General features: G+C 30.3%; 3 protein-coding genes across 4 annotated transcripts; 2 read left to right on the top strand and 1 right to left on the bottom strand.

Annotated features, from left to right (window-relative positions):
- Positions 1 to 2,171: 2,171 nt before the first annotated feature.
- On the top strand, positions 2,172 to 4,700 carry Pont (RuvB-like helicase pontin). The gene is made up of 3 exons (XM_074255481.1): positions 2,172 to 2,441; positions 2,828 to 3,503; positions 3,937 to 4,700. Exons 1-3 carry the CDS (start codon positions 2,301 to 2,303, stop codon positions 4,488 to 4,490), a joined length of 1,371 nt encoding a protein of 456 aa, XP_074111582.1. The 5' UTR covers positions 2,172 to 2,300; the 3' UTR covers positions 4,491 to 4,700.
- A 94-nt stretch (positions 4,701 to 4,794) lies between these two features.
- LOC141535519 (glycine dehydrogenase (decarboxylating), mitochondrial) lies at positions 4,795 to 11,311 on the top strand. Its single transcript, XM_074255480.1, has 10 exons — positions 4,795 to 5,147; positions 5,209 to 5,287; positions 6,294 to 6,429; positions 6,508 to 6,898; positions 6,980 to 7,500; positions 8,505 to 8,787; positions 8,862 to 9,511; positions 10,094 to 10,557; positions 10,630 to 10,775; positions 11,100 to 11,311. The coding sequence occupies exons 1-10, from the start codon at positions 4,947 to 4,949 to the stop codon at positions 11,208 to 11,210; spliced, it is 2,982 nt and encodes a 993-aa protein (XP_074111581.1). The 5' UTR covers positions 4,795 to 4,946; the 3' UTR covers positions 11,211 to 11,311.
- LOC141535521 (uncharacterized) lies at positions 11,300 to 14,138 on the bottom strand. Of its 2 annotated transcripts, none has more exons than XM_074255482.1 (5): positions 13,886 to 14,138; positions 12,765 to 13,306; positions 12,605 to 12,680; positions 11,994 to 12,182; positions 11,300 to 11,897 (listed from the first exon to the last, which is right to left on the bottom strand). In XM_074255482.1, exons 1-5 carry the CDS (start codon positions 14,004 to 14,006, stop codon positions 11,488 to 11,490), a joined length of 1,338 nt encoding a protein of 445 aa, XP_074111583.1. In that variant the 5' UTR covers positions 14,007 to 14,138; the 3' UTR covers positions 11,300 to 11,487. The 2 variants fall into 2 exon arrangements, with proteins under 2 accessions (XP_074111583.1, XP_074111584.1); XM_074255483.1 differs by having other exon boundaries at positions 12,765 to 13,300.
- Positions 14,139 to 14,637: the final 499 nt, after the last annotated feature.

Raw genomic sequence — 14,637 nt, 5'->3', positions numbered from 1 at the left:
AGCAGTCAGCAGTTAATTAAAAAAATTTTTTTAATCAATCAATTACAATAAAAAAATGCTTCTAAAAATTTTCACTTGTAATTTTTATTAATTTTTATATATGAAACTTTTTAATTTAATTTTTTTTTTAGTAATTTAATTGCTACAAATATCTAAAAAAAATTTTTTATATCTGTCAACTTCAGTGTCATTGCATTTACTGAGTGCTGTAGCACTGGAGGTTTGAAATAAAAATTTTGTAATTTTTTGCACTCTAGATTTTTTTCTTGTCTGTTATTATTGATTTAATTTATAAAAATAGACTATTTAAAATACTGGAAATTTGAATAGCGCGCTGCGCGCGCGCCTTAATTTTAACCAATAAGGAATCAGGTCCCATTTTTGCGAGTTTCGATTATTGACTAACTTCACACTCTCGTGTATTTTTATTTTAGGGATAATATTGTTTAATTTTTATTAATAACATTAACTGTATATAGTTCATAAAATTTTTAATTAAATAAATGAAAAAAAAAAAAAATTACTATTTATTTCTACCTGACAGTTTTACTTTGCCATTAAATCTATGTGTACATATACTATAGTTGTTACCCGCTTGATCTGTGTTGTTACGATGTTAAGCCGCTGTGGCGTGAGCGAGGCGACAGTGTGATGCCAGGCATTACTCTGCAGGTGACACCACCTGTTAGTTTAGCGCGAATTTAAATGTTCAAATGATATATATTCAAATTCAATCTCAATTCGAAAATTAAATATAAACCTCTGCTTAAAAACATAAATAAATCTTAAGCTGTTTACTTAGTCCTTGTCTGTGAGGCAGAAAATTCGTTATAATTTGTTGCTCACAAAAAAAAAAAAGGGAAAGTAAAATTTAGAGTAAATACAAAGGAGTATTGTCGTTTGGTCCTGGAAGCCATAAAAGAGTTTCGAGAAATCCCGGAGGCATGTGTTGGCCACATGACATTTGGGACTCTTGAGGAAAGTCATAAAAGACTTGCGTGGAAATCTCAAAAATCCCTTTGTCCTTAAGTGATTAAATATTTTAATAAACATGTAACATTAAATAGACAAGTTAGAGAAAAATATCTTATTGTTAATATTAGATTTTAAAGAAATACTTGGCTAAGCTAAATAATAATAATTCAGCTTAAAGATATTTGACTAGATGTTTGATAATTTGTAATTAAATTATAAATGGAATAACACGCGCAAACTAACTATAACTTTATCAAATTATTTTAATCAAATAACTAAGTTACCCTATTCTTAGTAATAATATATAATAATTATTTATTGATAATTGTTCAATAATAAGTAAGTAGCATCTTATGTAACCTTTAAGGAATTAATTTCAATGGTTTAGTTATAATTTTAGAAGTGACGTCAAAATGACTATGTCATACTACTATCATCTGTACCTCGACCGGGTTTTCTGCGGTTTCCCTAAATAAAGGTCGCGAATGCTTAAATAAAGCAGGGGCGAATGCAGGTACATTGTAATTTAAGTCGGCCGCAGACGCAAACTAGAATAATATTATATATATATATATATATATATATATATATATATATATATATATATATATATATATATATATATATATATATATATATATATATATTCTAATATTATAGGAAGATTATTATTATTACTGTTATAAGCTAATCGACCAACAAATTATTTAATCAAGATAGTAAATGTAAATGTAATAAATAGTTTAATAGCTAAAACTTAAGTGATAGTATGTAAAACTATATTATATATACTGTAGGAATAAGATATTTTATGTATTAGACATAAGGGTAGTAAGTTATGACAGAGTGTAAGAGTGTATTTGTGAAGTATGGAGGGGAGACGTGAAGCTAGAGGCTCGGACTTAAAAATTGTGACTTCACTTCTCCTCGAGAACCCAAGATCGACGTTATCTCGATCGCGTTATATTTTCTGTTCCTTTTATTTATATATCTCTTTTTTTTTATTCGATGGTAATTGATCAATAAATGTCAAAGCAAATTAAGTTAATCTGCAAACTAAAATTGGTGTTTTATGTAAATAAATTTAAATTTAAATTCCTTTTTCCCGCACTGGAACCGAGTATTTCCATACTCTTGGGCGCATGAACTCTCGTCGGTAATATTCTCAGCTAAATATCAACATCACTAGACGGAGGCAACGGAGGCATAACAACAGAATCGCCACAAAAATAAATTGCCGGCCGGTTGTTGTATCAATACTCACGTTGTGAAGGAGTAAAACATTATTTGGTTAGTTACAGCGTTCTTACAAAACTGAAAAAAAAATGAAGATAGAAGAAGTTAAAAGTACTGCGAAAACTCAAAGAGTTTCTGCACATACACACATCAAGGGTCTTGGATTAGATGAAAATGGAATTGCGATACAATCAGCGGCGGGACTTGTTGGGCAAGAAGGTGCACGAGAGGTTAGAATTTTGTTTAACTTTTATTAATAATCATAATATTAATTAACTTAATTAATTAACCTAAGACACAACCGCTTATTAAAGACATCTTGTTCTAATAAAAATTATATTATTGATGGTCCTCGTAATAGAATTGCAAATATAGTCAACAAGCTTCATTCAGATGTAGACTTCTTCAATGGAACTTTACAACAGTTTATCTCCAGACTTAATTGCCTATTGTAATAACAAAATGTCTCTACTCCTGATCTTTAACCTAAACTTATATTTATCCAATTTTTTCTCTTTTATAATTTTCTCGTTTCACCTTAAAACATTAATGTATAATGCCGATTGGCGTATGATGTATATAAATAAATAAATAAATAAACTTAAAAATATTTTAGGCTGCAGGTATTGTCGTGGATTTAATTAGATCCAAGAAGATGGCTGGCCGCGCTGTCTTGCTTGCTGGTCCACCAGGCACTGGAAAAACGGCAATAGCATTAGCAATAGCCCAGGAACTGGGTAACAAAGTGCCATTTTGCCCAATGGTTGGATCAGAGGTCTACAGTTCGGAAATAAAAAAAACTGAGGTATTGATGGAGAACTTCCGTCGCGCTATTGGACTGAGAATCAAAGAGACCAAAGAAGTTTACGAGGGTGAAGTTACTGAGCTTACTCCAGTCGAGACAGAGAACCCAATGGGTGGCTACGGTAAGACAGTCTCGCACGTAATTATTGGGCTGAAGACCGCCAAGGGTACGAAGCAATTGAAGCTGGATCCTTCTATTTATCAGTCGCTGCAGAAGGAGAAAGTTGAGACCGGTGATGTCATTTACATAGAGGCTAACAGCGGTGCCGTAAAAAGACAGGGCAGAAGTGACAATTATGCGACTGAGTTTGATCTTGAAGCTGAAGAATATGTTCCTCTGCCTAAAGGAGACGTTCATAAAAAGAAAGAAGTTGTTCAGGATGTTACTCTTCATGATTTAGATATTGCTAATGCTAAGCCGCAAGGTGGTCAAGATATTATGTCGATGATGGGACAATTGATGAAGCCTAAAAAGACAGAAATTACTGGTAATTTATTTTTTATTTTTAATTCTATGTCATGACTCAAGAACTATAAGTAATTAAAATTTTACTTTATTAAATAATGACTTTTGTTAAATTGTACTGTACTTTTTCAAATATTGACGTTTTTAAAGATATAAGCTCATCCTGATGTTACACTCATCAAGAGCTTTCATTTGAGTACCCACATGCATTTTCATATATTTTTCATATATACATATATATATAATATATATAAATATATAAAAAGTTGATGTGGGTACTCAAATGAAAGGTATTGATGAGTGGAACATCGGGATGAGCTTATATCTTTAAAAATGTCAATATTTCACAAGATAAAAGGTCATTTCTTCATTATCTATCTACAGATAGACAATTAAAAAAAATCAATTTTTTTTTTCTTTTTTCATTTTATATTTATTAATTTTTATTATTACAGACAAGCTGAGAAAAGAAATCAATAAGGTAGTTAATCAGTACATAGATCAAGGAGTTGCAGAATTAGTACCTGGAGTTTTATTTGTCGATGAAGTTCACATGCTTGATATTGAAACCTTCACCTATCTCCATCGTTCATTAGAGAGCGCGATCGCACCTATTGTGATATTTGCGACTAATCGCGGTCAATGTGTCATCCGAGGCACTGAAGACATTGTCGCGCCACATGGAATCCCACTGGACTTGTTAGATCGTCTTCTGATAATAAAAACCTTGCCGTACTCCAACACGGAGATTGAACAGATTATTAAGTTGCGTGCAGTAACAGAAGGACTACAAATAGAAGACGAAGCTTTAACGACTCTGGGTGAATTAGGAACTCATACTACTCTCAGATACGTTGTTCAATTGCTTACTCCAGCGTCATTGACGGCTAAAATCAACGGAAGATCAACTATTAAGAAAGAAGACATCCAAGAAGTTGCAAATCTTTTCCTTGATGCTAAAAAATCAGCTAAAATTCTTACTGATAACAAAGATAAATTCATGATGTAGTTTTTATATGATTTGCTTAAGTTAAATTTATTTTCTTATGTTTCATTATTATAATTATTAACTATTACGAATGTCATTAATTAATTGGAATGAATGGATATTTGATTGATTGATTTAGCTTATAGGTTATAAAACTTCTGATAATTTCTGACAAATGCACATTAAGATAGTGTTAAGATGAATAAAATATTTTGAAACTTTTTCAGGTAATTGTTTTCTTCTTTGAATAATTTATTTATCCATCATTTCATTGATTATTAATATTAATCTTAAGAAATATAGTTTATTGATCATTAATTTATATGTCAGGGTCAAAAATAAGTTCACTTGTAATCAGACAATTGTGATATTCTGGCGTGATGTCACAGCAACATTAATATAAGACGTGTTAGCCCGCTGACGTTTCTCAGTTTCATATTATTTCTTCAATTTTAACAATCGTCTTTTTATTTTATAATGCATTGTACGCTAAGATTTTCGCGCTGCGCTAAGTTCTTGCAGACGCAAGATAATTTGATGCGATATGTTCGAGGAGTAGCTGCAGGAACTCAAGCTTTGAAGTTTGACAAATTATTTCGCGAACATGAGTTCCAATCACGTCATATTGGTCCAAGAGATCATGAGCAATTGGAGATGCTGAAGACTATTGGATTTAAGGTAAGACTTAACTGTGTTATTTTTATAATTTGGATTTATGAATATTGAAATTTTTTTTTAGTCATTGGAAGAATTGACGAACGTTGCGGTACCTAGTAATATCAGAAGAAACAAAGATTTAGATCTAGATCAGCCGATCAGTGAGTATAAAAATATTTATTGTGACGAAACAATTGCTATTAGATTTTTTTTTTAATGCATTTTGTTTATTAATATTTCTTCAACAATAAATTGTGCAAGGCAGTGCAATAATTAAACACTGATAATTTTTCATCATTGAGTGATATGTTATCTTGGGTCACTGAGTGCATGCTCGTGTTTCAGGATTAAATTCACGTGATTTTTTCAATACAGACTATCTCACACGTGTTCATATTTATAGATATAAATAATCTTATGTTTACTTATATCATTATTATGAGGGTATTTTGGTCTAGAAGCATTAAATTTCAAGAAACTTTTGAAGTGCCGTACAAAAAATGTAATCAATATAAAAACACTGGCCATAAAATTTTGCTTATTATCTTATTAACATAACTAGTAACCTTGCAGTCACTATGTAACTGCCGTGACTTGTGAACTATAAATAAATAAAATTTTGCTTTATATAATAATGTCTCTAGTTAAATTGCACTGTAATTTTTTAACTATTGACGTTTTTTAAGATATAAGCTCATCCCGATGTTACACTCATCAAGAGCTTTCATTCGAGTACCCACATGCATTTTTGATATATATATATATATATATATATATATATATATATATATATATATATATATATATATATATATATATATAAATAAATATATAAAATATATGAAAAATTGATGTGGGTACTCGAATGAAAGCTCTTGATGAGTGTAACATCGGGATGAGCTTATATCTTAAAAAACGTCAATAGTTCACGAGATACGAGGTAATTTCTTAAATATGTATCTAGAGATAGATCATTTTTGAATGCAGCCTAAATCATCATAAATTGACTATTGGTGAGAATGATATGAAACCTTGAAAAGGCACAACTCTAGGTCAAGACTTTTCCAACGATACCAAATTTAATTATAAAAATCAATTTTATTATGTAAATACATTGGCCACAAAATTTTGCTTATTTTCTTAATAATATAGATTATATATTTTCAGCTGAGTATGAACTGGTGAAAAGAATAACTCAAATGTCACAGAAAAATAAAGTATGGAGAACTTACATTGGTATGGGATATTATAATTGCTGTGTTCCACTTACAATAATGAGAAATATTTTTGAAAATCCTGGATGGTAATAAATAATGAGTACTAATAATTTTTTTAATTTCTATAAAGTATTTATTCCATTATTACCTAATTTTTTTGTTAGGACAACACAATATACTCCATATCAACCAGAAATAGCGCAAGGAAGATTAGAAAGTCTGTTAAATTACCAAACAATGATTTGCGACATGACCGGAATGGAAGTAGCAAACGCGTCACTTCTCGACGAAGGAACAGCAGCAGCAGAAGCTCTGGGTCTTGCGCATCGTCATAACAAACGTAAAAAATTATTTGTCTCTGACAAAGTTCATCCCCAGACAATCAGCGTTATTGCAACTAGATCATACTCTTTGGGATTGACTCTTGAAGTAGGAGATGTCTTCAATGTGGACACATCTTCCAAAGAAATAGCAGGAATTCTTCTTCAGTATCCAGACACCACTGGAGCTATTTATGACTACCAGAAAGTTATTGACAAAGCTCATGCTGATGGAGTTAGTAGTTGATTTTATTTCTGAAAATAAAAAATAAATATTTACATCAGTACTCTAATAAAAAAAACATTCACTCACTAGACTCTAGTTTGCGCAGCGACTGATCTGTTGGCTTTAGCAATTTTACGCCCACCAGGTGACTTTGGTGTTGACATTTGCGTGGGAACCAGCCAACGTTTTGGAGTTCCTCTAGGGTACGGTGGACCACACGCTGGATTCTTCGCTTGTCATAATAAATTTGTGAGACTGATGCCTGGACGAGTGATCGGTGTCACCAGAGACAGCGACGGTAATGACGCGTATAGATTGTCCCTCCAAACACGCGAGCAACATATCAGGAGAGATAAAGCGACAAGTAATATTTGTACTGCTCAAGCACTCCTGGCTAATATGTCCGCGATGTACGCTGTTTATCACGGTCCTGATGGTATTCATGATATTTCTAAAAAAGTACATCATCTGACTACTGTTCTCGCGCGAGGTCTTCAAGCTGCTGGTCATCGGTTACACAATGATTATTTTTTTGATACGATTACTGTTACACCTATTCAATCACTGAAAATTATTCAAGACAATGCTGAACGTCATGAAATTAATTTAAGGTGATTCAGTTAATTTAATGAGTATACTTTAAAATTGTTAAATTTTAACTTAACATTATACTGTTAAAAATTTTCGTAAACTTTTTATAGTAACTTTTTATTACGCAGCAAAAAATTTTGCGTCATTGCGTCAAAAAATTTTGTGTTAAATATTTAACACTTTTATGTGTAAATTTAACATTTATTGTATTAAATTAACACAAAAATGTGTTAAATATTTAACACAAAATTTTTTGACGCAAAATTTTTTACGGTGTATACAAAAATATTTTTAAATCAAATATCGAGTCTACGAAAAAAATTAATAATTTATGCATGATAATATCAAGATATTATTGTCTTGTAAGTTTAAAATCTATTTAACAAGTTTACTAATCTTTGTATGTCTTCTGTATTTTTACATAAGCGAATTTGTAAAATTACATGACCTCTATTTATCATAATAGTATAAAAAAAAAAAAAAATACAATTAAGGTATAAGACCCAGTTATTGACACTGACCTAGTTATTAACACTTGCAATTTTATTTTAATTAAAAAATAACCAATCAACTCTGATAAATTAATAAATATAATTTTTATGACATTAAAGTTAGTTGTCACTTCAAAATTGTTTTAATTTTTTTTAACAAATAAATTATAGCAAAAAAAATTATTGAAAAAATGGACCTGTAGAAATTTTAATAAATTAAAAATGCAATTTTTTTTAAATAATTTTTTTATTAAAGAAAATTAAAAAATTGTCAAGTGAAAGCTAACTTTAACGTTGTATAATTTTTTAAATAATTGGTTTTTTGAGAACATTTTAATTTTTTTAACTAGAATAAAATTGCAAGTGTCAAACAACTAGGCCAGTATCAATAACTGAGCCTTTTACTTTATCGTCACAAAAATTTGCTTCAAAAAAATTTTAGGAAATAAGTACTTCTTTTTTTTTTTTTTTAACATTCTATTATTTAATTAAAAAAAGAATGTTAAAATATTTATAATATGTCATTTTTAAAGGTACAATCAAGATGGATCTGTTGGAATATCTCTTGATGAAACAACGACACCAAATGATGTAAATGATTTATTAAAAATATTTGAAGCTAAGCAAACCTTCGAAGAAATTCTGAATAACGACTCGCTAGATGAAAAGAATTTAACAAACTCAGAATTTAAACGTACTTCTGCCTATTTAGAGCACCCGGTATTTAACATGCACCATTCAGAGACAAGAATCGTACGATACATGAAAGCATTAGAAAATAAAGACATTTCTCTTGTCCACAGCATGATTCCACTGGTAATTAAATTCTAATTTAAATGAAGCTTTATAATTTTTAATAAAAATACTTAAAAATATTTTAATAAATCTAGGGCTCGTGTACCATGAAACTAAACTCAACAACTGAGATGATGCCATGCAGTCTCCCGGGCTTCGCCAATATGCACCCGTTCGCACCAGTGAACCAAGCTGAAGGCTACAGAGAGTTATTTGGTCAACTAGAAAAAGATCTTTGTGCAATTACTGGGTACGATGGAATAAGCTTCCAGCCAAACAGCGGAGCTCAAGGAGAGTATGCGGGTCTGAGAGCTATTCAGTGTTATCACGAGTCTCAGGGTAACGTTGATAGGAAGGTTTGTTTGATACCGATTTCTGCTCATGGTACCAACCCGGCATCTGCGCAAATGGCTGGCATGCAAGTGGAGCCGATTTTCATACGCAAAGACGGTTCCGTGGACTTGGAACATCTGAAAGAGATGATTGATCGGTACAGGCAGACTCTTTCGTGTCTTATGATAACGTATCCATCCACCAATGGAGTGTTTGAGGAAACGATAGGTGACGTTTGTGATCTGGTACATGAAGCTGGTGGCCAAGTGTATCTTGACGGAGCGAATATGAACGCCCAGGTGGGGCTCTGCAGACCTGGTGACTATGGAAGTGATGTTTCGCATCTTAATCTTCATAAGACATTCTGTATTCCTCATGGAGGTGGTGGTCCTGGAATGGGACCTATTGGAGTGTAAGATGATTAATTATTAGTTTTTTAATTATATTTATTTATTTATTAAAATATAATACGTCTATCGGCAATATACATCAATAGAAATTTTTTTAAATTAAATAACATTAATTTAAGAAAATTAATTAGAATTTAATTGAAGAAAAGAAAAAAATTAGAAAAATTCTGTGCAGTTTTATTAAAGTTTTATTAAAGGGAGTATAATAAAAATCCTATTTTTTTTTACAAGTCCAAAAAAAATTTTTAGTTTGGAGAAAATTTTTTTTTTGCATATCTTTACGTTTTATACAAAAATACGTTGATTCCCGAAAAAAAATTTTTTTATACGCCCTTATGGCATCCGAGATAAGTCCCAAGAGCCATAAGGGCGTATAAAAAAATTTTTTTTTTGAAACCGACGTATTTTTTCATAAAATGTGCAGAAATGCAAAAAAAAAAATTTTCTTCAAACTAAAATTTTTTTGGACTTAGAAAAAAAAATATAATTTTTATTATACGCCCTTATTGCATCTGAAACGCGATCTGAATACACCGGATAAAAAATTTTCCTTATTCTCTTAATGAAGTAGATTATAATTACAGAAAACGTCATCTGATGCCATTTTTACCCGGACACCCAGTAATTGACCCAGCAAATGGTCAAAACAATGACACCACCGGTCTTGGAACAGTATCTGCAGCTCCATATGGCTCGTCAGCAATTTTACCTATATCGTGGGCTTACATTAAATTAATGGGACCCAAAGGACTGCGCAAGGCCACTCAGGTTGCTATATTAAACGCTAATTACATGAGCAAGCGATTAGAAAAGTATTATAACACTTTGTATAAAGGAGAAACTGGTCTAGTGGCTCATGAATTCATACTTGATGTAAGAGAATTCAAAAAAACGGCAAATATTGAAGTAGTTGACATTGCCAAGAGATTGATGGATTACGGATTCCATTCACCGACCATGAGTTGGCCAGTTCCTGGTACTTTGATGCCTGAGCCTACTGAGTCGGAAGATAAAATGGAGCTCGACAGATTTTGTGACGCATTAATATGTAAGATTATAGTTGACGTTTTTACATTTAATTGTTGAAATTTAGTTTTATTGAATTTTTTAATTGTTGTAGCTATTAGAGGAGAGATTAAAGATATCGAAGACGGTAAAATGGATATTAATGTAAATCCGTTGAAAATGGCACCTCATACGCAAGAACAAGTTATTAATTCCAAATGGGATAGACCTTATTCACGAGAATTGGCTGCTTTCCCAATTGTAAGTTTTTTTTTTTTTTTTTTTTTTTTTTTTTTTTTAGGGGGTAATCTGGTCTACAGGCATGAAATTTTAGGTAATTTTTGAAGTGTCGTAAAACAAAGATAATCAATATTTTTATTATCCATTTTTTTAATGTTATTTATTGACATTATAAAAATACAGAAAAAAATGGAGAGTAAAAATATTGATTGTCTTTTTTTCACGGCACTTCAAAAATGACTTGAAATTTTACGCTTCTAGACCAGAATACCCCCTTAATTATTTATTATATTATTATTAATGATAAAAATAATAATTAATTAATTTTAATAATTAATCTTTTAGTCATTTTCAAAAATTCCAAAAATATGGCCAAGAGTTGGTAGAACAGATGACATTTATGGTGATAAAAATCTTTTCTGCACGTGTCCACCAATTCTATCACTTCAACAATAATAAATTAATTCAATAATAATAATAATAATAATAATATTAATAATAACAATAATTTTGTTTTATAAATATAGTCTAGTATTTATTAAAAATTATTTTTCTAATGTTATCAACAATTTAATCTAAAACCATTAATACAAATAATAAATTTTGTTTTTTGTACAAACGTTATAATTCATTTGATCTAACTCGAAAAATCACTTTACTTAAATCATCAAAAATTAAAAGGCATTATCTTAAATCTAAGGAAGTTAAAACAAGAAGTATTAATGTTATTGGATTACAATCCTGGCATGATGTACGCAATATTATCAAGCATTTCGGATAACATGTCAGGCTCTGCGCCATCAGTTTCTGGGACTTGCTGAGTAAGACACACAAGAGGACCCAATGCGCAGAGTAGCGAGTCTAATAAAACTGATAAACTTCCAGAAACGGCTATTTGACCCTCGTGTTCTTTCAATCTTTCGCCAATTATAGTCAAACTTTCTCCTAAAAGTTTTAAATGAGCCGCTACATCGACCGGTTGGGTCCCAACAACCTTATACATGCCCATTCCTATCACCGGTTCATTGACGAGGTCCTTTCCAACACGATTCGACGTCGGCGATATTGGAGAATTTCCACCTCCAAAAGGTGCTCCTAATTGTGCTGTCTTTTTTGTGGGAGACTTCATTTCTTTGCCATTACCTGTGATCATTAATTCTGTATTACTTACTTTATTCAGTAACTATGTTTAAAAAAAAAAAAAAAAAAAAAAAAAACGGTGTCTTAAAAATATCTCACTGATCTTATTGATGAACTTCTTTCGAGAACCCAGTGGTGAAATTTTCTGTATTGGCTGTTCTTCTTTCAATACTATTTTAGAGTTAGGTTTGTCAGCCAAGCGTTTGGCTCGCCGTCTCCAGTTGTATTTCTCCAGGTTTGGTACCGTTGCCCACAGCTCACCAAGCTTTTTAGAAATTGTTGCAAAATCTGTTTTGTAAAATTAAAGTATTAATTTGACAACATTAATAGCATGTATACACAGTAAAACTTGTTTTATTTTAAATTGAACATAGCTGTAAAATAAATTACTCTTTTGTTTTTGCACTAAAAAAAATAATCCAGTTAATAAATGAATAACAATTAACATTGTGATATTTTTTTTTAATTGTAATAATCTATTTACTATTTGTTTTTTTTTTGCAAATTAAAAATAGTTAAGGGGAATAGCCAATTTGAAATAAAAAAAAAAATTTTTTAGTTTTGTATGAAAATTCCGAATATTTTCTGAGTTATTTAGTAGCTATCATTGCACGTGGCTACACCTTTAAGAACTCTAATAAATAATGTTGTAAATAAATTAATAATAATAATACAAAAAAATCACAGATAGTTGGAATTAATAATCTTACCCATATTAGGACATTTTTCTAGTAATTCTTGCCTAACTTCTTTAGCCCATAGCATATAAGCAGTAAATCTCGTTTTCTGAAACAAAATAACATCATTAATCATAACAATAAAATTTGCTAAATTTTAGTAAATAAAATTACTTAAGAAAAAAAAATTTACCCCCTTATCTTTCCTTTGAGCTTTCATTCGACCGATAACTTTTCCATCTTTGATAATCAATTTCTTCCTACATTTTTCCAACATATAAAGACTATTAGCTTGGGAAGGAGTCTCTTGGTCTGGTGGTTCTAATCGTTTGAAGCCCGTTTCTTTTTCATCAATAAGCAAAGGATCAACTTCCTCTTCACTGTTTGAATCTACAGAGAATCTATCTTCGTCATTTGAAACTTCTTCCGACTCGGACCCTAAACTTTGATCATCTGGATCGGACATTGGTTCCTGTTTGAGTTTCTGGGGACTACCGTGTGTTCCAGAGTTTTTTCTACTCCTAGCCTGATTTTGGGCATTTAATTCCGTAGTGGCAGCGGCTTGTGCTTGTTGAGCTTCAAATCTCTCCAGTACCTGCTGTGCATGAAGCTGTTGAGCTTTTTGCTGTCTTTTGAGTTTACTGTCAGTTAAATCATCAGGAGACTCAAAGTCCATCAACTTGGAGGATTTTTTCCTGACTCGGCCGCTCCTTGACACACCCGTCACTTCTAAAACTGAAGATTATAAAAGACTACATCTTGCCAAGTATATTTCCGAGACCAGGACTAATTCCATTTTTATCTAACTACAGCAATCAATTAATTTTTTTATTTATCATCATTCAAATCTAATAATTTTATTATTATTATTTTTTAATGACTATTAAATACAACAAATACTCAAAACAAATTTCTACCAGTAATTTTTATTTTGTAAAAAATTGTAAATAAAAATTATAAAAAATAAATTGACAAGTTATTTAACTATTTAAAAAATTAATTGTCAACTTCATACACAAAGATCAATACATCACAAAAAAAAAAAATAAAATGAAAATTTTTCAAAATAAGTACTCGAGATTCAGAAAAAATAAATAAAATTATTTACGAAAATAGTTTGAGAATTAAACCACTGAAACACAAAGTCGCTAGTGAAAAACTAACCTACAAAAATACCAAAACCCATTAAAAATTAAAGAATCTAAAGAACTACAACAGAAAATCATGCAGAAATTAATAGATAATAAATATTGATGCTGAAAATTCCCTCAACTAAACAAAACAATCTTATTTTATTGTTAATAATAAACATACCATCTACTTTAGGACGTTTTGGAGACGCGAACATGTCCATTGCGCCAGTCAACTGATCGTCTGGTTTCTTGCGCCGTGGTGTTTTGTCGTTTTTCGCGGGCTTACGAATTTCAGACGGCATTTTTGTTAGATTTTTTTTTTTTAACACTTAATTTAATTTTATTAGAAACTTTACTTTAATTTATTTCCCAATTCTTGCTTGCGTAAACACTTTAGAGTAAATATTTTTAACGGCCAAGGTGTTTTTAAAAACAACTACTGTACAATTACGACGTAGTTTATTTACATTTACTGCGCATGACAGTAGGATCACTAAAAATTTAAGCGGGAAATTTTGAATTATTTTTTTTTTTATATTTTAAATAAAACAAATTTTATACATTATTAAAAAAAAAAAAAACACAAAATTGTCATGACATTTAATTTAGCTGTTACTTCACAATTTTTTTTATTTTTTTTAATAAATAAATTATTAAAAAAATGGACTTGTAGGAATTTTAATAAATTAAAAATGCAATTTTTTACAACAAATTTTTTTCTTAAAAAAAATTAAAAAATTGTCAAGTGACAGCTAAATTTAAGGTCATAAAATTGTCAAACATTTAATGGAAATAAATTAAAAAAAAAAATCGTTTTATTAATATAAAAATGCAGTAATAATTTTTTGTTTTAATAAAAATTTATTTTTCTAAACTAAATCAATAATTTTTTTTTAACTAAAGATATTGAGTTAATTTTCCAATAAATTTTTT

This window comes from Cotesia typhae, unplaced genomic scaffold (genome assembly GCF_013202065.1).
Source record: "Cotesia typhae breed Kobodo isofemale line unplaced genomic scaffold, CoteBio_Ctyphae scaffold_13, whole genome shotgun sequence".
Classification (NCBI taxonomy): Eukaryota; Metazoa; Arthropoda; class Insecta; order Hymenoptera; family Braconidae; genus Cotesia; species Cotesia typhae.
Note: the sequence above shows the minus strand (reverse complement) of the source record. Positions and strands in the feature narration are given on the sequence as shown.

Excerpts from the sequence above, each read along its gene's own strand:
- Pont (XM_074255481.1), top strand. The coding sequence starts at position 2,301 with ATGAAGATAGAAGAAGTTAAAAGTACTGCGAAAACTCAAAGAGTTTCT. Across the intron at positions 2,442-2,827 it reads GGCAAGAAGGTGCACGAGAG|GCTGCAGGTATTGTCGTGGA; the intron begins GTTAGAATTTTG and ends AAAATATTTTAG. Across the intron at positions 3,504-3,936 it reads TAAAAAGACAGAAATTACTG|ACAAGCTGAGAAAAGAAATC; the intron begins GTAATTTATTTT and ends TTATTATTACAG.
- LOC141535519 (XM_074255480.1), top strand. The coding sequence starts at position 4,947 with ATGCATTGTACGCTAAGATTTTCGCGCTGCGCTAAGTTCTTGCAGACG. Across the intron at positions 5,148-5,208 it reads TGAAGACTATTGGATTTAAG|TCATTGGAAGAATTGACGAA; the intron begins GTAAGACTTAAC and ends ATTTTTTTTTAG. Across the intron at positions 7,501-8,504 it reads CGTCATGAAATTAATTTAAG|GTACAATCAAGATGGATCTG; the intron begins GTGATTCAGTTA and ends TCATTTTTAAAG.
- LOC141535521 (XM_074255482.1), bottom strand. The coding sequence starts at position 14,006 with ATGCCGTCTGAAATTCGTAAGCCCGCGAAAAACGACAAAACACCACGG. Across the intron at positions 13,307-13,885 it reads AAAACGTCCTAAAGTAGATG|TTTTAGAAGTGACGGGTGTG; the intron begins GTATGTTTATTA and ends TATAATCTTCAG. Across the intron at positions 12,183-12,604 it reads AGAAAAATGTCCTAATATGG|ATTTTGCAACAATTTCTAAA; the intron begins GTAAGATTATTA and ends TTTACAAAACAG.